This window comes from Astyanax mexicanus, chromosome 1, assembly GCF_023375975.1.
Source record: "Astyanax mexicanus isolate ESR-SI-001 chromosome 1, AstMex3_surface, whole genome shotgun sequence".
NCBI lineage: Eukaryota > Metazoa > Chordata > Actinopteri > Characiformes > Acestrorhamphidae > Astyanax > Astyanax mexicanus.
In genome coordinates this window covers 21,721,133-21,743,852 of record NC_064408.1, presented here as the reverse complement: position 1 = coordinate 21,743,852, position 22,720 = coordinate 21,721,133, and the positions used below count along the sequence as shown (strand labels likewise).

Genomic DNA, 22,720 nt, shown 5'->3' with positions numbered 1-22,720 from the left:
ATAAATAGCAAAATCAGAGAAACATATTCAGAAACTGACGTGGTCTCTTATTTTCCAAGAGCTGCATACATTTTAGACAGCTATCAGTGTTGAGAGAGTAGTGTTGAGTAGCTACCAGTTAAAACTTTGGACACTGAATATGTTTTTTTAATTTCTTTATTTCATGTATTTTCTACATTGTATATTAATATTAAAGAAATGAAAAAGGTGTTTGTCCTCCACAGTCTCTGGACCTAAACATAACTGAGATGGGTGATTTATGATGAGCTGGACATTGGAATGAGCATAAAATGAAAGAAAACATCAAATGAGAAGTGGAGCCCACGTGCAGCACTGTTACATCACTATCAGCAGCAGTGCAGTGCAGCAAGCTTACTGTACACTTCAGTAGTGTGTAGTGAAGTAGCTACAGTACAGTACAGTACAGTAGGGTGGGCTTTTCTCGTGCTCCCCAGAGGGCGTTCCTGCGCGTCTCGTTGATGCATTACACTTCCTGTACGAGGGTAAACTTGACGGAAATAGCTAGCCCCTACCATTAGCTGTGATAACAACAGAGGAAATGCTGTATTATTACTGAGAGTATATGATACACATGAGAGGCGATGGGACGAGGCGTTTAGCAGCTATGGCTGTACTCCTGCTGTTACAGAGTGTGGATATATTCAGCAGTCGGTCTGGGAATGCATGAAGGTAATCTACGTTAGCTAACATTGGTTTGTTTAGCTAGCTAACTGGCTAGCTAGCTAGGCTTGGTCAGTAGACAAGTAGCTAGCTAGATAGGCTTGCCAAATAGCGTTAGACCAAGCCCTGTTATCTAGAAGCTAGCTAGCAATCCTAGCTAGCTAGTGGCTGTGTTTTAAGCTGTAACTAGGCAGCCATAGCTAACATTTGTTTACCAAAAAATGTCAGCAATTTTAGTAGCTAGCTAGCTAGCTAGATTAGCTAATCTAGTGGCTTTGTGTGAGCGTGTTCCTCTTCTAAATATGGGTAAATAAGCTAACTAATCCAGGTCCACAGAGTAACGTTAAGTTAAGTTACATGGGTTACCTACGCTACAAAAACATCCCAGGACTTTGTTAATAGATACCCTTACCTACCTTTTGGTTAGTTAACTACAACTTACTGGGCGGTTCTGCTGGAGGCTTGGTGTAAATAACCTAGCTAGCTAGCAGCTGTTATTTAACGTGATTAGCAGGGTTAAGTTAGTTAACCCTAACCATGTAACTAATGTGTTGTGTAGCTAACATATATGTTTATCTGTAGTTATATGCAGTTAGCTAGCTAGTTAACCTTTACCCCAAAAGAAACTTAGCTGCCAAATCCATGTCAAAAGTAGCTAAAACTCCTGTAAGCTATAACAGCTAGGTTACCAGCTGCCTCAACTGTACACAGTCATCCAGGCAGTTGGTATCTAGCTAGCAATGCTGGGTCAGTACACAAGTTAATATAGCTACCGTTAGCTAGCTAGTTTGCTAAATAGCATAAGACCAAGCCCTGTTAACTTAAAACTAGCATTAGCTAACCTAGCTAGGTTAGCTAGTAGCTGTGTTTTAAGCCGTAACTAGGCAGCCATAGCTAACATTTGTTTACAAAAAAAGATGAACTAGCTAACTAGCTCATCTAGTGGCTTGGCTTGGTGTAGGCTTGATGTAGATAAAATAGCGTTGTTTGCTAGCAGTTGTTATTTAACGCTAGCGTGGGTTAACTTAGTTAACCCTATCTTTCTAACCAGTGTGTTGTTTAGCTGTATATCTAGTTATCTAGCTAGTTAACCTTAAGTTTTGAGTGAAGTAGCTAAAACTCCTTCCCAGGATTTTGTAAGCTAACTAGCTAGGTTACCAGCTGCCTCAACTATACACAGAGTTATTCAGGCAGTTAGTAGTTAGTTAAGTTAGATAGTTAGTTATCTAGGTACAAAACCCTTTGTTTGCTTTCTACTTCCTCGGCCTGGTCTTCTAAACACCCCGATAAGCTAGCTAACTAACTCTAGCTAACCACCCAGCGCTAGCACAGTCTCACATCTTGCTATTTGTCCCAAAGCTAGCTAACTTACCCGCATTAGCTCGCTACATTTGTTTGTGTGCATGTTGGACCTGTAGGTTAAAAAAGTTGAGGGGACGTTCAGCTGGGAAACTGGACAAACGTGTAGATCAAACGTTAACACACACCAACTGATGAGTTCAGTTAGCTACATTCAGTTTCACATTCAGCTGTTTGCCTAGTAGCTAGTTAGCAAAGCTAGCTAGCCAGCCTGCTGTTTTAGCTTTCTAATCTTAGCAGTATTAGGAACAAGGCTAAAAAAACTGTTAATAAAGACAATAACGTTAAATGTAATAAAAATACAAAATAAAGATAGCCAGCTAACCACTGGGCTCTTAGTTAAAGCAAGCCTGTGAACTTGCATATGTATTTTAAGCTAACAGCTGCTAGCTAGGCTAGCTAACGCTTGTTGTCATGTTGTCTCTGGGCGTGAGCTGTTGTAAGAGTGCATCATCTGTTGTGTGCACATTTTCCAAGTTTTAGTTAAACAAGTTTTAATAATTAATTAATATTTGTTTGCTTTCAAAACTGAATTATTGGGTTATGAATGTTTATAATAATTATATTAATATATATTGACTCCAAAATATGCTCTTATTCTGGCTTGCTAGTTCTGGATGATATTTTGCCTCAGAAATTTGGGCTGTGTCTATCAGTTTTTAAGTTATGCTTGAAGTGTGCATTTGTTTTTTGGCAGTGATGTAAAAGTACTGTAATGCTGCTTTATTTTTTGTAGTTCAACAAGTGCCAGTTACCTGCATTGTATTCTATTCTATTTTGAGTGCTTTGCATTGTTTATAACAAACTATGGTTGTGATTCAGTGCTAGAAGTGTTGGATTTCTGTTTTTAGCATCTGAAAACCAGAAGTTGACTTGACCTTTAAGGTTATCTGATCTGACCTTTCACAACCTTTGTAAAAAGTGTGGAGTAATACAATGGAATGTTCATAAGCCTTAGCTCCCCAAATCGCTTGGCTAAAGTTTTTCTAAAGTATTATAATGACAACTCTTGTGTCATGTATTCTTGAAGAAGAACAAACTTGGCATCACTTGAGCATTAAGATAATGATCCTTTGACATTTTGAACACAGATCATAATAGAATATGACAAGCTTCTTTGTTAATAATGCACATTTAATAATGGCTAGGGGTAAGTGTCTACCAATAGGTATGATGCCCATCTTCATACTTTTTTTTTTCTTTTTTTTTTTATAAAGCAGCTAGTGTCGGATGACCCGAACTAAAATTGGGCATTTATAATAAGTATGAACATTTCATAAAATTAAATGTTGAATATTTTTCTTTTTCGCAGGCAGGCACACATGCTCCACCACAGAGAGCAACAATCAAACCCAAAAGGAAGAGGGTGTCACTGTTGAAGAAGGAGCAGCCTCAGATCTCAGTTAAGTGCCAGAGAATCCCCCACGTGAACAGGAGCGCGTGAGGAGTGGAGGGTGGCAGCAGGAGTTGCCACACAGGATGGCTTTCCTTGACAACCCCACCATCATACTGGCCCACATCCGGCAATCCCATGTAACCAGTGATGACTCGGGCATGTGTGAGATGGTGCTGATTGATCATGACGTGGACTTAGAGAAGTGCCATTCGGCTGCCGTGTCTACTGGCAGTGTATCAATGGGGGGGGTGTTAGGGGATGGGAGTGTTAGTGGAGACGGTCAGGCCTGTGACCTCTCTCAATCGATGGACATCACGTCCAGCTGGGACTTTGGAATCCGTCGGCGCTCCAACACAGGTAAGCGGCTGTGTAGATAGTCAGAGTGTGCTGGGTCCTGAATCTAGGGCATTGGCATATGGGTAACATTGGGGAAACATTGTTGGTGTGCTTTGATACAAGTTGATGCTGGTTAAAGGGAATTGAGGATAATAGGTAAAATACATTAATGAAATCTCTTGCAAATTAGTGTCATAATGTTGGCATTTATTTTTGTTGTAAACTGAGTAATCATGCTCCTCCCTCCGGATAATGATGGTTTATTTCCTTGCAATCAATAATTAATCTCAAGTTGATTTGGGTGTGGGTTAATGCTGGTTTTGTGTGTATGTTGAATAGCTTGGTGTGACTAAATAAGAAATAAACTTGCTCAGATTGACTTACTGCTATGAATCAGTCTATGTGGATGGCATGATTAAGCCTAATATCCTGCTAAATCATAATAAAACTTTTGCCTCTGTCTCAGAGATGCACTGATACAAATAGTTTTTTCTTTTTTTTGTGCATTGTGCATTACTGAGAACCAAACTTTAAAGCACCAACAGAGAGAATAAAGCTTCGGTTGTTTCCACTCTGGCCTTAGACCATATCTGGCATATACAATCTGATTATTTGATCTCACTGCTTGTCCAAGAATACATGTGTAAAGTGTGTCCTTTAAGACAGGCTCAGAGAGCTAATTACACTTGCTGTTTGTGGGGGAGTCCTAGAAAAAAGTAATAGTAAATTCTCCATAATGCCGCCATTTGAAATAGCCTCAACATTTCTTGAATTAAGGCCAAATAAATTGTATATCTCATATATCAATGCTGATGTATAAACATTTCTAAAATCTGGAAACTGGGGCTTTATCTACCTGGATTAACATCAAAGAAAACTATAGCAATTATTTCTATAGATGTTTAAATACAGTAAACTAAATAAACTGCAAATATAGTAGGCACTGTAGCCTTGAATTAGGGAGGTGGGAATCACAGGACATTTCACGATACATTATGATGAGATATAGCCCACAATAACAATGATATCACACAACAATCAAAACAATACAATCTCTTACAATATCAATAAATATCTGTTTGAAAACTGTTAAACTAATCTGTTCAGTGCTTATAATGATTACATTTGATATTATTATGATTCTACGGTTGCTTTCAGTATTGTTATCAGTGCATCTCGGTTCTCATTTCTCACTACACTAAACGCCTCTTCTTCTCCTCTGACATGGTTAAAACCAGACTTCTCTCATTTGACATCTAACTTAAATGCTGCACAGTGAATTAAAATAGCATACAGGCACAGCCATACTGTGAAAAAGTACTTTCCTCTTCTGATCTCTTCTTCTTTTTTTGCATATTCATCACACTCATATAATAAATATATACAACAGCAGCACCTTGTGTAACAAAATTGCTGATTTTAAATGATCATTTCATTTATTGGAAGGAAAAATGGCCCTGTGAATTAATTACTTAAACACATTTAGTTGATAATTGGGATGATGATGATTTGATCTAAACACATCTGGCTTAATTAGTACCAGCCCTGTTAAATGTAAACATTACTTAAATCAATTAAAGAAGCACATTGATATCTGAATTATACTGGTACCGGCCAGTAAACCAATAAACCGGCCAGTAAACCAATATTGTTGAAGTATTTATGGTATGTTGGGAAAAGAACAAGATGCTCAGTGTGACATAAGCAAAAACAGAGAGTCAGAAGAAGTAAAAAAAAACTTTTACTACACTGTATGCAGAGTAATAAAGATGAAATGCATTAATATTTACATGCATCTCTGTCACAAGGATATTGTGACTTACAAGTAATCCCCCACTTTGATTAAAATGCAGATTGCATACATCTTTTTGTATTTAGTATAAGCTTGTAATGTAGAGTGCACACTACAGAATTTGTACCAAAATGTTTTTGTTAAAAAATGTTTTTTTAGCTTGGTGCAAAATTGAGTTGCATTGCAAGCCCATTTATCAAATTGTCTAGTCAGATTTGGAAAGTTGTGTAGTGTCCACTTGGCATTATTTTATCACAGTTTCTAAAACACATCCACAAACAAGTTCTGCTCAGCTTCTTTCTCGGTTTGGCACACAAACACATGTCATTATATCAAGTATCATCATTTCATGTTGATACTTCTTGTCCTTAAAGTGTTTTCCTGTCAGGTGAGTTGTAAGGGCTGTGTTGTGAGGGTGGTATGATGAAGGTGGGGACCTTCAAAGAAGATCTGAAATCAGAAAGAGCTGATGTTCAAAGTGCATGGACAGAACCTTCTGCTGTAGTTCCTCGGTCCGTCATTCCTTGGTCCGTCTAGTCTATTTCTTTCAGAACGCAAAATCTTGGATTTGTACTTTATGGAGTACCCTATTCTTTCTATAAAGTTGTGTCATTTGGCTTTCACAGGAATGAGCAAATCCAAGATTCTTCATATATTGGTATACTTTATAGAGAGGTGCATTCTCTGCTCCTTTTTCCCAAAAAGTTTTTTTTTCTTTTTTTTTTTTTTTGATTAAAAGATTTAATCTAGTCCATGACTTTGCTGCACTGGCTGTGCTCTTGTCTTTGGGTTGATGTTTTGTTGGGTAGTGTTCCATGTTAAATCGTTTTTCCCTTTGGAGAAACATCTGAGCAACTTGCCTCCAGGAGATGAAGAGAGTTTCGTGAGGCCAGAGCCTACTGGTAAGCAATGATAGACAAGGGTGTGAGACCAATCCTCAGTGAGTTAATATAGTACACTGCATTAGTAGATTGCATTGGAATTTACTTCAGGTTTAAGTTACAACTTCAGGTTTAAGTCAGGTTTAATATTGTAATATTGTATAATATTGTAAATATTGTTCATATATAGAAAAAACAGCCTATTTAGCCGAGCACATTTTTGATTTATTGAATAATCTACCAGTCTGTAAGTATTTTAGTAATAGTTCCAATTATCTCTTTTTAAAATATCTTATTTGTTTACAGGTGCATCTAAACAAATTAGAATATAATTAAAAAGTTACTTTTTTATTTTATTTTAGTAAGTTTAATTCAGGCACACAGTCCAAGCTGCTTAGGGTCTAGTGTGAAGTTTTCACAAGTCAGTGTCCGAAATCAATATTTTATGAAATAACCCTGGTTCCTAATCACAGTTTTCATACATTTTGGCATGTTCTTCTCCACCAGTCTTACACACTGCTTTTGGATAACTTTATGCCAATCCTGGTGCAGTGGTCTCTTATTTTGAGATGCATCTGTATATAGTTCTTCGGTGTAGAAAGTGGCTACTTTTTTTTACAAACTTTATACTCTTTTCCTTTTGTGAAATACCACAATTTATTATTGATCAAATATAAAAAGTACAGTGTACTGAATTATGTTGTATATTTATCCGTTTTCTGATGCTAATGAAGTAGCTGGAAGCACAGCCAACAAGTGTTATAGTAGTGAGGAACTTTTTTGTGTGTGTGTGTGTGTGTGTGTGTGTGTGTGTGTGTGTGTGTGTGTGTGTGTGTGTGTGTGTGTGTGTGTGTGTGTGTGTGTGTGCTTTATTTATTTATTTATTTATTTATTTATTTTCTTTTTTTTGTTGTTGTTATTGATTGACCACCACAGGAATGTTTTTTTGTCATATATTTTGACATATTTGTATAAGACATACTGCGTATTGTGTGCAAATATCACTTATGGATGGAAACATAACAACGGTTCAAAAGTGTATTCCAACACAAAATTGTCAGAAGTGCGTGACTGAGTGAAAGAATATTGCGCTACATAATACTATGTTTTATGAACATTTCATACAGTATGTAACAGTAGTTTCAATCCAGAAAATTTTATTTATTATAAAGTCCAACATTTTGCAATTTTTGGATATAAAGTTTTGCAGCGGTATTTTAATTTATGACACCGTGGCAAAACTTTCCTTTCATAATTATTTATTTATTTATTTATTTTCCCCATTCTACAAGTGTACATTTCCATCTTTAATTATGTGTTCAAATGGTTTTCTGGATGTGGGTTGAACCATGTTTTATTGAAAGATGCTAAACTGTGTTGTCATTGGTAGGTCATCAGCTTTGATATGTGTTTAGAAACTGAACTACCCTTTTGTTTTTCTAACAATGTAACCTTATCCTGATGATGTTCCTGCACTTGCCTTTGTTTATGTTAAAACCAGTCCACTGAAGTGTCACCTGTTTGTTTAGTTTGGGTACCAGTTTTGTTGGAACTGGCAAAACATAAGCTAGATCTCCATTTACAGTTATTAAACATAATTACTTTACAAAAATCAAGAATAAAGATTAACATAAGCCTATGATTACAATGAAGTATAAGAATGAGTGACCCTTTACAAGCTGCAAAGAAGTAAAACTACTTCAAACTAAGATCTTCAAACTACTACAATATATTTAATTTCTCTCTTATAGAGACACAATGTTCCTCCATTATTGCAATATGTGGTCAGTTTCATCTATAAGCCTTTTATGTGCTTGGAAAAGAAATGCTTTATGATGTATAATTGATGTATATGATGTATAATCAGACTGTCAGACCTGTTTGTGCCTTTTAGGATCTGATCGTCTTTAGTAATAACTGTATTATCTGCATTTTAAAAGCTCAAAGGTTGGAGAGACTAAGGAAAGAACGACAGAACCAGATCAAGTGTAAAAATGTACAGTGGAAAGAGAGGTCATCATCTCAGTCAGGTAAGCTCCTCTCTGATTTTATTTTTTTTCAGCCTGTACAGATGTAATAACATTTAATCTCATTCCTTACACATTGCCCTTTGACCTCTATCTGTTCAATCTAAATCTCCTAATCTCTGCAGCTGAAGACTTGGGGTCCCTTTTTGAAAAGAAGGACTTTAAGGACAGACCTCGATGTACAGGGACCAAATCCACCCTTTCTCTGCGGCTAGAGCAGTGCCCCCAGCAGCTCAACAACCCATTCAATGAGTACTCCAAATTTGATGGCAAGGTATGAACATGGTTAAAATGTAATAGAATATACAAGTATTGGGAATGCTTGAAATTAGTACATGATATGCTCTTTGTATTTTGTCCCAATCACTTGCATTGAATATACAGTTACTCGTGCCTTCCTAGTGGAATATGTACCACCTGACAGTTGATGCTTGTTTACTAACAATTTTAGTAAAGTTGAAGTTAACAAATGGCTTTTTTTGCCCACTTTTGCACATTTCCAAAGTTTATCCTAAAGCATGAGTAGACTGATAAATCACTGTACTGATTAGTAATTCATCTTAATATTATTGAGCTCTGCCTAAGGCTTAGACCACAAAGCAGTCAGAGGCTCTTGGGCACTAACCAGTCCAGTTGTCTAATCAAAATCGTGACCAGATTTCATGCATTATGCATCATTCATTATTAATAACCATGTCAAACAACTTGTGTCTTACTGTTTTTGTACAGGGCCATGTAGGTACAACAGCAACCAAAAAAATAGACGTCTACCTCTCGATGCAGTCTGCCCAGGAGAAGTTACATCCTATGATGGTGGTCACGATGGCCAATGCACGGGTCCACGATCTCATCGGCCTTATCTGCTGGCAATACACCAGTGAGGGCCGTGAACCCAAACTCAAGTAAGTGGTGACCTCAGTGAAGACTGAACACTATACAACACTGCACAACACTTACAGCTAAGCAGATATAGTATAGACCCTACCCTACATTCTGCGCAACGTAATACTCATTGCTATCTTGGACCCCGTCAACAGTATGTTTTCATGCTTTGCACCTGGGCCTTTTAAATAGTACGGGGCTTGTGAATATATCTACGCTGATGGGAACATGGTGGCTGGAAGTGAGGTGTGTTCAAGTAAATTTCTGGCATATTAATATGTTGGCAATGGAAAATACAGGTGCGCCACTGACTGATTAAAACCCAGAATACAGTCAACTGTCAGGCGTTCATTGCTATCTTGGCTATGCACGTGCGAAATGCACTTAATTTGCATTCATGACAGGCAGCAATGCACAAACCTTACACATTAACAATAAACAAAATACAATAGAAAATAACATTGCTGTTGCATTTGTTACCAGACTCCATATCATATTCTCTGGCCACACACACATTTGCATGGCAGCCTAAACAAACAGTTAAGAATCAAGTGTAAAGTCAAGTGAATAGTCTATTTTCTCTTTAATGTAAAAAAAAAAAAAAAAAAAAAAAAAAAAAAATTCCTTTTAAGATCCTTTGATATATATTTGATGCAAAATGTTTGAAATTATGGAATGTTTCGCTATTTTTTATATTTGCTGTTTTTTCCATGTCTTGCACATACTATATTAAACAGTGCATGAATAAAAATGTAAAAAGCAGAAATTAAACTGTTTTTTGAGTAAGTACTTAATGGAATTGTTTAGGCTATACTTGGTGACATTTGTTCTTACTGAGTTGTAACTTTCTCACTTTTGAATTGCTTCAGAATGATCAGAATTTAATAATGGCTGTTGTAAATGTTTAATATAAAAGCCCATGAAATGCTTGGAAAATATATGCCAGCCTGAAATAGCTTTGTCTTCTTTTTGTCTCTACAGTGAGAACGTAAACACATACTGCCTCCACATAGCTGAGGATGATGGAGAGGTGGACACAGATTTCCCTCCTCTGGATTCCAATGAACCCATCCACAAGTTTGGCTTCAGCACGCTGGCCCTTGTGGAGAAATACTCATCGCCAGGACTGGGACCCAAGCAGTCGCTTTTTGTCAGAATGTGAGTAATTCCCAGGATTATGCTTGTTGTGTAGTACATATGTTATGCTTGTTGTGTAGTTCATATATATGTGTCAGACATTACAGGACAGTTTATTGTAGGTAGTATTGTAAAAAGCACAGAGCTGAGATGGGAACATTGTTTGTGTACTTGGATGGCTGCAGCTTTTTTTGTCATGCAAAAAACCACTCAGTTCTTAAAGTAATTTTTGTAGTGTTTTTATTGGTTCATTGTGACATTTTGACACAGCTAAAAGGCTCAGAGTGGTCCAGCGGACTAAGGCGTTGCCACTGTGATTGGGAGATCGCTGGTTCAAATCTCGTTCATGTAGCTTGCCATCAGCTGCCGGAGCCCCGAGAGTGCACAACTAGCCTTGTTCTCGCTGGGTGGGTAGATGGTGCTCTTTCCCCTTCTCACTCCAAAGGGTTATGTCGCTCAGCACAAGGCATCTGTTAGCTGATGTATGAGAACCAAATCGTATGTGCTGTGATGCTACTCGGCAATGTTCGAAAAGAAGCGGTGGCTGACTTCACATATTGGAGGAGGCATGTGCTAGTCTTCACCCTCCTGGTGTATGGGCAGCACTAGTGATAGGGGGAGTCCCAATGAGTGGGTTAGGTAATTGGCCGTGTAATTTGGGAAGAAAATGGGATGAAAATTATGGGAAAAAAGAAAAACTTTCAGATTCTCATTGTAGAGATACAAAAATGTAAAAGTGGAGATGCATGTTTTTGTTCCAACAGCAGCTAGACGTTACTAACCAAACTGATGACAGTTATGTTGATTTGCATGACAGTGTGATGCACCTGTGGCAAGCTAAAGTGTGTCAGTTGATTATTTTCAATGATGCCACATTTTGGAGGGTTGCTAAACATTGTCATACTATGCTGGACCACTATTTTTGTGCTTGGTTTATTTTTGATGTTTGGTTAAAAAAAAAACTGCTATTAATTCTTTTTTTTTTTTCACGTAAAGCCTTAAATTATTACCAGATTAATTAATTTAAGAAACTCTCTTAATAGATGTGTATCCTATTTAGGTCAGCATAACAGTGACCTGTCTGTGTGCTGTCAGTCCTCCCCTCTTCTGCGGTGCTTCCTGCCAGTAATGAAACTGATAGCTCCGCCTCCACTGTGATCTGATAGGCAGAGAAAGCAGCACTGCAAGTCACATGTCCTGTGAAAAAGCAGTACCCACAATACTCACAAGAAACCATATTGGGGCATATTAATATGTAATTTATCACAAAAAGAATAATGATAAATGTCATCCTATTGCCCAGTACTTTTTGTTATTCTGTTTTCTGCTATGGACTGACATTCACTCTGCTGGGCTTTTGCTCTCCTTCCGTCACCTTTATGCCCCCCACTGATGAGACAGTGACACAGCTGGGTCAGTGCTTAGCTGCTGGTGGGCCATCGGGGGTCTGTCCTCTCCTGTTGGACTTTCAGCCTCTGAGGCCTGGAATAAACACTGCCGTACGAGGCTGTCAGAAGCTCTCGCCCACGGCAATGGGGTCAGGTCTGCTAAATAGAAGTGGACAAGTGAGCTCAGTGGAAGCCCTGTGTTCATAGCCCTGGGTTGTTGTTGATGTTGATGTTCTGTGCTGTAGTAGTATTTGCGACCGTGGCATGCATTTAAATATTTAAATATGCCCTCATAAAGCCCTTTTTGGTTTTAGGTATCATACAAATAAGGTTAAATAGTAGAGGTGTGCCAAAAAATCGATTCACATAAGAATCTTGATTCTCATTTACTACGATTCAGAATCGATTTAAAATGTCCCAAAATCGATTCTGAGGGGCGGGTTTTGGACTGATTTTGGGCTGGGTATTTTTGTTGGACCTGGCAACCCGCTTGTCCCTTCAAACCGAGGTCTTCCAGACCCACACAGAGCGTAGTGGGTGTTTGAGAATCACCGGTAAGATGGCAGAACAAGCACTATATTACCTTAGATTAACGTGTAGTTTTAATGTTTTATGGCAGAATGCTTCATAACAAGCATAAAAAAGATCGCTAGTAGTTAGTTTCAGTAACTGTTAGCTAGCTAACAAGCTAACTTTCCAGTTCCACCTTAAATAACGCTACAGGTGGCTGCGGGCTGCAGCATTTAAGGCGGAACGGAAAAATAACAATAAGCTAATCAGAGCTAATTTCAGCTCCTCATCACAGAGGAATTAAGGAATGGACAATATGAATTAATTTCTCCACCTCCTGCTCCCTTTCTGAAGAAATACAACGACATTAAATTAACTAGTTAATCAGCAGCTGCTCCTGAACTTTAGCGCTCCACTGCTATCATCACATCAGCCCAGCAGCGTCACCTACACACCACCGCTAGTAGCCTGGTAATAAAGCAGTGTTATTTATTATTTATTTATTGTTCATTAACGTCATTGTGATATCCCAGTGATTCCTCTGTCACTGAGGACCCACATTCCTGCACATTTTATTGTTTTTGTAACACATTACTTGCTCCAGGACCAGTGTATATTATGGAGGGTTTTTTTTTCAATAAGATTCATAAGCCAGAAGCAGAAATATTTATAATTCAAATCGTTTTGAATCAAAAATCGATTTTGAATCGAATCGTGGCCCCCAAAATTGGAATCGAATCGAATCGTGAGATAGTAATCGATTCCCACCCCTATTAAATAGGCTTAGGCTCCTGGTGTACTGAAATGGAAAGTCCTAAGCAAAGTTAAAACCAACATTCATAGCTTTCCTAGGCAAATACTAATAGATAGTTTTTTTTTTTTTTTTTTCGCTTTGGTGTAAGTAAAAAAAGTGTTTAAGTTCCTATATCTTTAAAGGGACCAGTCAATTAAGGTGGTATTTTTTCCCCCCGTTTCTTTTCCATTTCTAACCCACTAGCTTGGAGGACTATGCTATCAAGTGATCCTACCAGTGCTGGAAGAGTGAAGGCTCACACTCACTTCCTATAGATCAAGGAAAGCCAGCCATATCTTCATCATCATCAAATAGTTATATGCACTTTGAGGAGAACACTAACTTCCAATTCTGATACACTAATCATCTAGAATATATATTTGAGAAAGGGCCCTATTTAAACTTAATCAAGCACAATGTCTTGTTCTCCAGTTCCCATCAAGCCAGTAGTGTCTGAGTGTTGTATCCTCAGCTGATTTATAAATCACATACGCTATACTGACAAGTATTGGGACACACGCTCATTTCTAGTGTCTTTCAAAATCAAGGGTATTAAAGAAGAGTAATTGTTGCTACTATCCAGGGAAGGTTGGAATTGCTGTTTTGATGATTTGATTGCATTAGTGAGGTCAGGCTGTTGTATGATCAACACCTCAATTCATCTGCAACTAGCCAACTCACCCCAAAAGTACTGGATGGAGCATAATCATTCTATAGAGCACAGATCAGTAAAGTTTTTTTTTTTTTTTTTTGTGTATATATTGCTCATGGTGCCAGTAGATTTAAAGAGAGTCCCTTTCTGTTGGCAGGACTTCTCAACAGGGACTAGGCAATCTAGAGGTCTCTAAGTAATTGAAATTTTCTGTCCCCACAGAAACGCTGCCCATGGTTTCTCCCTCATCCCAGTGGACAGTCTAAAAGTAACCATGAAGGAGATTCTGCAAAAAGCTCTGAAGAAGAGGAAAGGTTCGCAGAAGGGATCAGGTAAGAGCTCATATAGGTAGCTTCACATGTTCCATAATTTTCTGGAACTTTCTGAATCACATTCTGTTCTTAAACTATACCCTTTCTCAATACCTTTCTATCCAAACAAGTATTTGCCACAGATTTTGGATGTCAAGGTAAGCTTATTGGCTCTTACTAGAGCATTCTGATTCAGTAGTTTTTAGAGTTTTCTGTAGTCATTTATGCGCCTGGAGTTCAGCAGGTTTTAAAGTGTCATAGTGAATAGATCTATGTAGCATTGAATAAAGCCTCTTCCCATCATATGTTTATGTAGCGTTCCCACTTCTCCAAAATGTAATCAGTGGGTGAATGATGTTTAGTATCCACAGATTACCATAGTATTACCATAGTATACCATTATCAGGTAACACAGATTCCTTAAAATAATCAAGTTGGTAAGTAAACCTACTCATGCCCATTCTGACATTATGTGACATATATGCTCATGCAGGTTTTTTATTAATTTAGCTTTTGTTTTTTTGTTTTTACCAAGTACAATACATTTACCTCAGCAGGACTATTCTAATCACACATTTACCCCAGCAGTGCAATTTTAGTCATTTCACTTTAGCAGTGCTTTTCTAATCATAAATGTACATCAGCAGCACAATTGTAGACATTTACCTTAGTAGAGCTATTATAATTATGAATGTAGTGCAATTCCTATAATACCTTTATCTCAGCAGTGCTTTTATAGTCATACTTGTACCTTAGGAGTGCAGTTTTAGCCGTAAATGTATGTTTCTACAGCTACATTATTCATAAATTTACTTTAGCACTACTATGTAAGTAACGTGTGTTGAAGTTTGCATACAGAACGAGAGATGGTCTTTTGATAAATTAGCAAAAAGTGAAGCCCTGTAGCCCTGTACAGCTTACTTCTCTCAACTGGAAACTTTTACGGTGTGACAAACATGATAAGTTAATTAAAATAAAAAAGGTAAATACTTTTGTCACTCCACTATAGGCCTGTTTTAATTTTTTTCTGCTTAGGATATCAGAAGAGTAACCAGCTCTGTCCTCTTGGTAGTACAGCCTCTGGTGGATGTATACACAAATCATTTTATTATGTTCCTCTTTGCTCTCTTTGTTGCTCTCGTTTTTCAAATTGCTGATCAAACAGCTGGAACACACTTTAGCTTAAAAATCTCTCAAACACAAGCATTAGATTATTGAGTAATTGTAAACTGTGTGTTTACAGTATGTCCCTTTAGTCTGCACGGTTTCTCTTTACGCTTACATTAATAATAGATTGTTTGTCCATAGACAAGATGACTTTGCTTCACCTTTTTCCTCACCATCATCTTTATCACCATAAATATCTCCCTTCTTTTGTTCTCCTGAAGCGGAATAGATAAGTAAATAGATAGAGAAGATCTCTGTTTCACTGTAAAGAGTCACCTACAGTGCTGACTGCATTGCTAAATAATTGGCATTGTTCCAAATAAGCCCCTTGCATAACTTATTGGTAATACCGGTATGTAAATGTTTCCACTGTTGTCAATTCCAAGTCTAAAACAGCTAAAATATTCAAATAGTAGACTAAAGAAATGGTCCTCATACTCCTCCATCTCCATCCATTCATGATCTATTCTGACATCCTGACCAGGCATGTTAAGAAGCACCCTCTCACCAGGCAGATAAATAAATAAAAGATTTCTTCCTGAAGGTATAAAGGAAGAAGTGAACTGAGCCCAGTTTCCTAAAAGCATATGTGTGTTAAGATCATCTTAAGTGGTGGTAGGGAGTTTGTGTTGAGGGTCATTCTTGTGCAACCTTTTAGGAATCCTCTTGGTGCTTAGGTGGTTTCAGGGAAATCCATACACTCTGTCAGATTTATGGCGTGTTATGGGTGTTAGTAAGTCCTGACTCCGTAAGGCACTTTGAGGCAGTCTATCATTACTCATTAAACAATAGAAGAAAAAAAAAATGGTGTTGTGCAAAAAATGACTTCCTTTCTCGTTCTGTCACACTCATTCTGATTCTGATTCTGTCAATCATTGACAGAATTGGAATGCTTCACTGACCTATAATAGAGAGAATGGGGCTGCTATAGGCTTGCCGCTCTGTTAACTGCAGAATGTAACTGAGGAAACGGGCAGGGCAGTGCTTGTAAAAACTGTGTAACCCTCTGTCACACAAATCCTGTTGCTTAGGTTTTAGTCTCTCAGCTTGTCAAGAAAAACATGTCCTTCAATGACTGCTCAAACTCTGAATTACCAAAGACAAAAATGGCACTTTTTCCATGTGTTCCTTTAACTACCGTATTTTTCGCACTCTAAGGCACACTTAAAATCTTTTCATTTTTCCAAAAATTGTCTGCGTCTTATAATTCGGTGTGCCTTATTGTATTAATTTTACCAGTCAGGTAGTTAGGAGCAGTAAAGCCACTCGGCTAAAGTGCAGCGTTATACAGGAGTTTCAGTTTAGTTCTCCAGCACCAAGACTCGAGACTGGAGCAGTATTAGCATTAGCCACTAACCACACTAAGCTCTAGCTCTTTTGCCTTTCAGAGATGAGTATTACCAGACTGTAGTCTGCGTGTTTACAGTGTTAAAACAAGCTACGTGGGATGAACCGCTTGCTAATACCGCCCTGGCTTACTGGAACACTCCGGGTTCCTCAGTGTAGCTCTATCGAACAGCATTAGCTGCTAACTGCGGCTAGCCTTAGTGGAAATCTGGAAAACTAAGCTTACTGTAAATAAATGGAAGCAGTTTACTCGCCCATATAAGCAGTTTTTGGGAGAGAAATTGAGTGTAATTAATATCCAGCGCTCGTTTGACTTCTATTTATTAATTTTTTTTTTATAGAATTACAGTTTTGTATACTTAATCTATCTTAGCTTAGCTTTACAGGTCTCAACCTGCTGCTGCATTAGAAGGAAAACAGGGCAATACCCCTGTTCCTTACTAGTGTCGCTGAATGTGCCTCATAATCCTGTCTTGCGCATTGTGTATGAAAATAGACCTAAAAAAAATTGATGTTTATTGATAGTGCACCTTACAATCCATTGCGCCTTATAGTGTAAAAAAATTGTGCAGAGCAGTAAAGGCTGTTTAGTATAAATAAGTAGGATAATTTAAAGTGTTTTCAAGAGCACACCGGACCAAATGCAATTATTACAAATTATACGTTATTTTGTTTACTAATAAATCACCTATGTATGTGTCTGTTGTGTTAATGCAGGCCCCATGTATCGGCTGGAGAAGCAGACAGAGCCGAATGTGGCCGTGGATCTGGACAGTACACTGGAGACCCAGAGCACGCTGGAGTTCTGTTTGGTCCGAGAGAACAGTAAGTTACAGTACAGTGGTCAGAAAAGCACTATGACTGCACAGACCTGAGAGCAGCTAGATTCCCTAATCATGTTTTCCTGTCAAATACAATTCTCTCTTCTCTCACTCCTTCCCACCACAGGTTCCAGAGGAGAGGAGAGTTCAGAAGAGGACCCCCCTATAGACATCACTACGGTACAGGACATGCTGAGCAGTCATCACTACAAATCTTTTAAGGTCAGCATGATCCAGAAGCTGCGCTTCACCACCGACGTTCAGCTAGGTAAGAGTAATGCTACCAAATATTAACTGTTAATATCTAAAGCTAACCAAATGTAAACCTTGATTGTTTTTAGTGTGTGTTGTGAGAGAGACATTTTATTAACATTTTAGTGTTTCCACTTGATCCAGTTAAGTTAACAGTATCCCAATTCTTTCAATCCTGGACCCTTTCAGGTATATCAGGTGAGAAAGTGGAGATAGACCCCGTCACCAATCAGAAGGCAAGCACTAAGTTTTGGATCCGACAGAAGCCCATTTCCATAGACTCAGACCTGCTGTGTGCCTGTGACCTGGTGGAGGAGAAGAGTCCGAGTGAGTGTTGGTCTTATTGCACTAATTGAAATATAGTTGACCTTCTAAATGTCATCAAACAGCATAAAGAATAAATTACTACCATTTTGTACAATTGGAAGGGCTGTCTTTCGATTTGCTGTAAAAAACAAACAAACAACAACATCCCAATTCATCATTTTTAACTGTTGTACATTTCTTTCAAGTCAAGAGGCTTTTATCATTATCCATCTGAGTACAAGAATACAGTGCAATGAAATTGCTTTCCTTCAGAAACATAATGTAATATGGGACAAACAGTACGACATAGACAACAATGTGCAAGCGTGCAACCAGTTGTTTAAAATAGAACAAGAACACAATAAATACAAGAAATACAGTAGAGACGAGATGAGAGTTGAGGAGTTTGATTGCCTGGGGGAAGAAGCTGTTGCAGAGTCTGGTAGTGGAGGCTTGGATGCTCCAGTATCTTCTGTCAGACGGCATCAGAGTGACTAGTCCATGTGAGGGATGGGTAGGGTCGTCCACAATGCTGGTGTCTTTGCGGATGCAGCATGTGGTGTAGATGCTGTGACGGCGGGGAGAGAAACCCTGATGATCTTCTTCAGCTGTCCTCACTATTCAGTGTAGGATATCATTGGGCAGGCGTTCCTATCTTAGGAAAAATAGTGTTAGCAGTCTTGAATATGATGTTCTGAGAATTTTTAACAAGTGAGCTAACAGTGCTGTATTAATGTGTGTAATAACGGAATCATAACAAAAAAGAAAACAATAATTCATCATGCTCTGTCAAATGAGGTTATTTAATTTGTCAGTAGAACAGTACATTCTGAGTAGCCAGCATTGTTATTTAATAGTGTTGGTGCATTATTTATATTTTAACTTTTTTTAAAAGCTTCCTTAAACGTCTAAAGAGCCAGTTGCATTTAAGAGAGAAAAAATGCACAGGACAAAACTTACTGAGTTTTGGACCTTTTTAACCACTGTTAACCACAGGAATATGAGGGCACCATTTTCCTAGACTTTCATTTCATTCACCGTTTCAGATAGCATTGTATCTCTCATAGGGTCGTCTTTACTACTTCTGTTTAGGTTGTATTTGAGTAATGTAGGTGCAGTAATTGTCTTCTTGCTGTTCTTGCAGGTCATGCAATATTTAAGCTGACATATCTTAGCAACCATGACTACAAGGCTCTCTGCTTCGAATGTGATGCTGCTACAGTCAACGAGATTGTGCTTAAGGTAAAATCTCACATCACTGCCAGCTTCCGGTAGTGTCAAAATATTGTATGTATTTGTTGTACCACCCCTTTTTTTTTTTTTTTAAACCAAATACAATTTGTACATTTGAATTGCCAATATAAGAAAACACACCTGTACATTTAAATTCCATTGTATGTTGTTTGTTTAGAACTAGGGCTGGCTGATTATATTGGGTTTTTAAAAATGATCGATATATGTTTTCATAAGAGATATAAGATGAGAAAATATCATAAATGTATATCTCAATATAGATAATGTTTTGTTCCAATTAACTCTGAAGGTTCGCATTTCACTTCTCCCAGTTTGTCTATTGATACATAGCTGACTGATCTTTCCATCTCTTCTATCTCATGTTCGTCTACAACTGAATGTTATATATATATCGCCATTCAGCTAAAGATATCGAAACATCTATTATTTACTGCCATTCAGTTAAAATAAAAAGATATATTGTATATCGTATTTCAGCTAAACAATATGGAGATATATATTGTATATTGCCTTTCAGCTATATACAAATATATATATATTTACCACTTTTACTGATTTACATCATTTTGTAGCCAGATAGTTTTGAATTTGAATTTTTTGGCTTTTTTTGAATCTATATTAATTTCTTTTTTTTTTGTCTAGGTCAACTACATCCTGGAGTCTCGGGCCAGCACCTCGAGAGCCGACTACTTTGCCCAGAAGCAGCGCAAGATAAGCCGGCGCACCAGCTTCAGCTTCCAGAAAGACAAGAAGACCGGCCAGTAGGATGTGTGGCCTAGACCCCTGATAAAGAGTCTCTCTCTGAACCACGTGAGAGAATGACGAAGAGCAAGAAGGATCCTGGTTATGAACAGACCCTGGTTAGGAAAGGAAAGGAATTACATCAGGGAGAGACAGAGTGAGGTGAGGAGGCGAGAAGGTGAGGACCAGAGTGGATGATGAACCTTTACCTTGTAGGAGGTAAAGAATTAGGCAGGCAAGCTTAGAAAGCAAGCAGAGAGCACAGATAATATGACGGGAGGAGAGCGAGGAAAGGAAGGTAAGAGACGAAGTGAATGAGCTAGACTTTGGGGGTCGACTAGGTTCATGGGTTCAGTGTCATTTTTGAATTTCACAAGGGTGAAATCATCTTATTTAGGGGGGGGGGGGGGGGCTGTATATTGAAGGACTGACTTGACTGTTAGTTCTCAGCCATATCAGAGTGCTGATGCACTCTGCTTTCAATCAAGAATGTACAAGAGGATTAGATTAAAAAAAGAAAAGAATCAAACGGGACATTTCGGCATGGAGCCGTGAACAGTGATTGATCATTCAGACTGAACGTGTGCTATCATCAGTTATTGATTCTGAAGCACAAAGCAGACGAGCTGCTGTCTGTGCGAGAGTCAGTATCAAAGACATTTTCCTTTTTTTATTATTTTTTTTATATAAACATGCATTATTTCCACTGCCTACAAGTGAACTGTACATACATAAGTGTACCAAATGAACCCAAGTTTAAGCAGACATAAGACTTAAACAACTTAAAGCCACAGAAAGCAAACAAGCAAGCAAGCAAGCTAGCTTATACCTGTTGCCCACTGTATCAAACATAACGCTATTCTGAAAGTGTTGGGACGTTGTCACATAAAGGGAACATCCTTTGCCACGTTCTGGGTCACTTGTATAGATGAACCCTTTTCAGCCATTTTTCTTTAGTGCCTGGTACTACTCGATCGGACAACGTTGCATGGTTTTAATGGGTGCGACGTTCAACTTATCTATTGAATTTAAAGACATTTGTGCTCGTCTTGGTTGGGTTGGGCAGGAACCTTGAACCAATCATTTTGGCTGGGTTGTTAGCGGATACTTAATTATCAGACTAATTAAATTATTACATGTTTTTTTCCCCCTGTGGTCTCAGCTTTCCTCCTCTGTGTAGCATCTATAGACTGTAATATATTGAACCAAGCACTCACTCACCCACTCACTGTATGTCAGGCCAATCAGAACTTCAGTTCCGACTGTACTTTCGGGCTGCATCTAGGGAATGTATGACAGTTTTCACAGTCTTTTTCTCTTTTCTTTAATGACAGGAAAAATAATATACTCTAGGTTCGCCACATGATTTTCTTTCTTTGTCCGCTCCTGTTTTTTCTTCTTTCAAGCAAATAGGGGAGGGGACAAACTGACATAATGTAACTCAAAACGCTGCTGTTGTGAACTGGATTCAGGGTGTTTGTTAATATCCAAAACTCATGATCGAACTCAGGTTTTCTGACTGCCATGTTGTGTTGACTGGTCTAGGCTTTTTTCTTTTCTGTTTGTTGGAAATAAAGAGAAAGTGAAAGAAAAACAAAGAAAAAAAGAAAGAGAGAGAGAAAGCACTTGTGTTCTGTGCCGCTGCATTGCTGTTCGCTCGATCAGAAGAAAGAGTTCCCGTGATGGGAAAAAAAAGAGCTACATAAAGACATTTCAAACAAAACTTTATTTATATGGGGAAATGGTTTCATGACTGGGGAGGGATAGAGGGGGGGTTATCACATGACCTATGGAATTAACGATATTTGCTACAGTATGCGTATTGCTGTATTATATAAGTAGATTTTCTAATTAAAGACTGAACTAAAAAAAATGATGTGCTAAATATGAATGTGTTTCATTTAGTGGGATGGGAACTGTTAATACGAATGTTAATACTTTCTCCCTAATGTTTTGTACACACTACATGACTGGTCAGCAACACAGGGTTACAATTTACAAGATCCTTCACCAGGAGGAACCACAACCACAAGTCTGTCTGCTCTACAAAAACACTATTGTACTTAAAGCAGCACTAGGTAGGATTTCCTTGATTTTTGATCTTTTTAAAGAAGTAAAATTACAGCTTGAAACTCACTGCAGCGCTCCATTGAGGTGTAATAGGAGGAATAGCGGTGCTCTCGTTTCTGGGCCAGGCTCCTCTGAGCTCAAACCAGACTCTGTAAGTTTTCCGAGGCGGCCGCGACCAACGCTCGTGAGAACTGTGACCTGCTTTCCGATCTTTAGTTCTAACAGTTCTACAAGGACTACTGGTTCATTCTTTACAAACTAACATACAGACACTCTGGCAAAAGCTGGAAAGAGACCGAATATGTTTGTGAAAGCCAGAAAACGAGAAAGAGAAACTAATCTGCCTGAAACATTTATTACACTCTACAACTGTAGGGGGAGCCCACGAGCACAAAATCTCAATCCTACCTAGTGGAGCTTTAAGTAACGCAGGTTTTGTGAATTTTAAATGATTCAGGTATTTCATTATTGGGAAAATCTCAACTTTCTCGTTATTCTCGAACTGTGTTCTTCCCTAGTGCAGTGCAAGAGGGGAAGTGTGTGAGGTAGGGGTGGGCAATATGCTCCTAAAATAATATCACAATATATAAGTCAGGTTTTTCTCAGACAAAAAAATA

General features: G+C 38.2%; 1 protein-coding gene across 2 annotated transcripts; it reads left to right on the top strand.

Annotated features, from left to right (window-relative positions):
- Positions 1–357: 357 nt before the first annotated feature.
- On the top strand, positions 358–21,935 carry mapkap1 (MAPK associated protein 1). 2 transcript variants are annotated; one of them, XM_049474763.1, is made up of 13 exons: positions 358–690; positions 3,353–3,793; positions 8,386–8,475; positions 8,598–8,746; positions 9,202–9,374; positions 10,336–10,512; positions 14,057–14,166; positions 14,277–14,303; positions 17,377–17,484; positions 17,608–17,748; positions 17,922–18,059; positions 19,183–19,280; positions 19,935–21,935. In XM_049474763.1, the coding sequence occupies exons 2-13, from the start codon at positions 3,520–3,522 to the stop codon at positions 20,055–20,057; spliced, it is 1,608 nt and encodes a 535-aa protein (XP_049330720.1). In that variant the 5' UTR covers positions 358–690; positions 3,353–3,519; the 3' UTR covers positions 20,058–21,935. The 2 variants fall into 2 exon arrangements, with proteins under 2 accessions (XP_049330720.1, XP_022523491.1); XM_022667770.2 differs by lacking the exon at positions 14,277–14,303 and having other exon boundaries at positions 19,935–21,901.
- Positions 21,936–22,720: the final 785 nt, after the last annotated feature.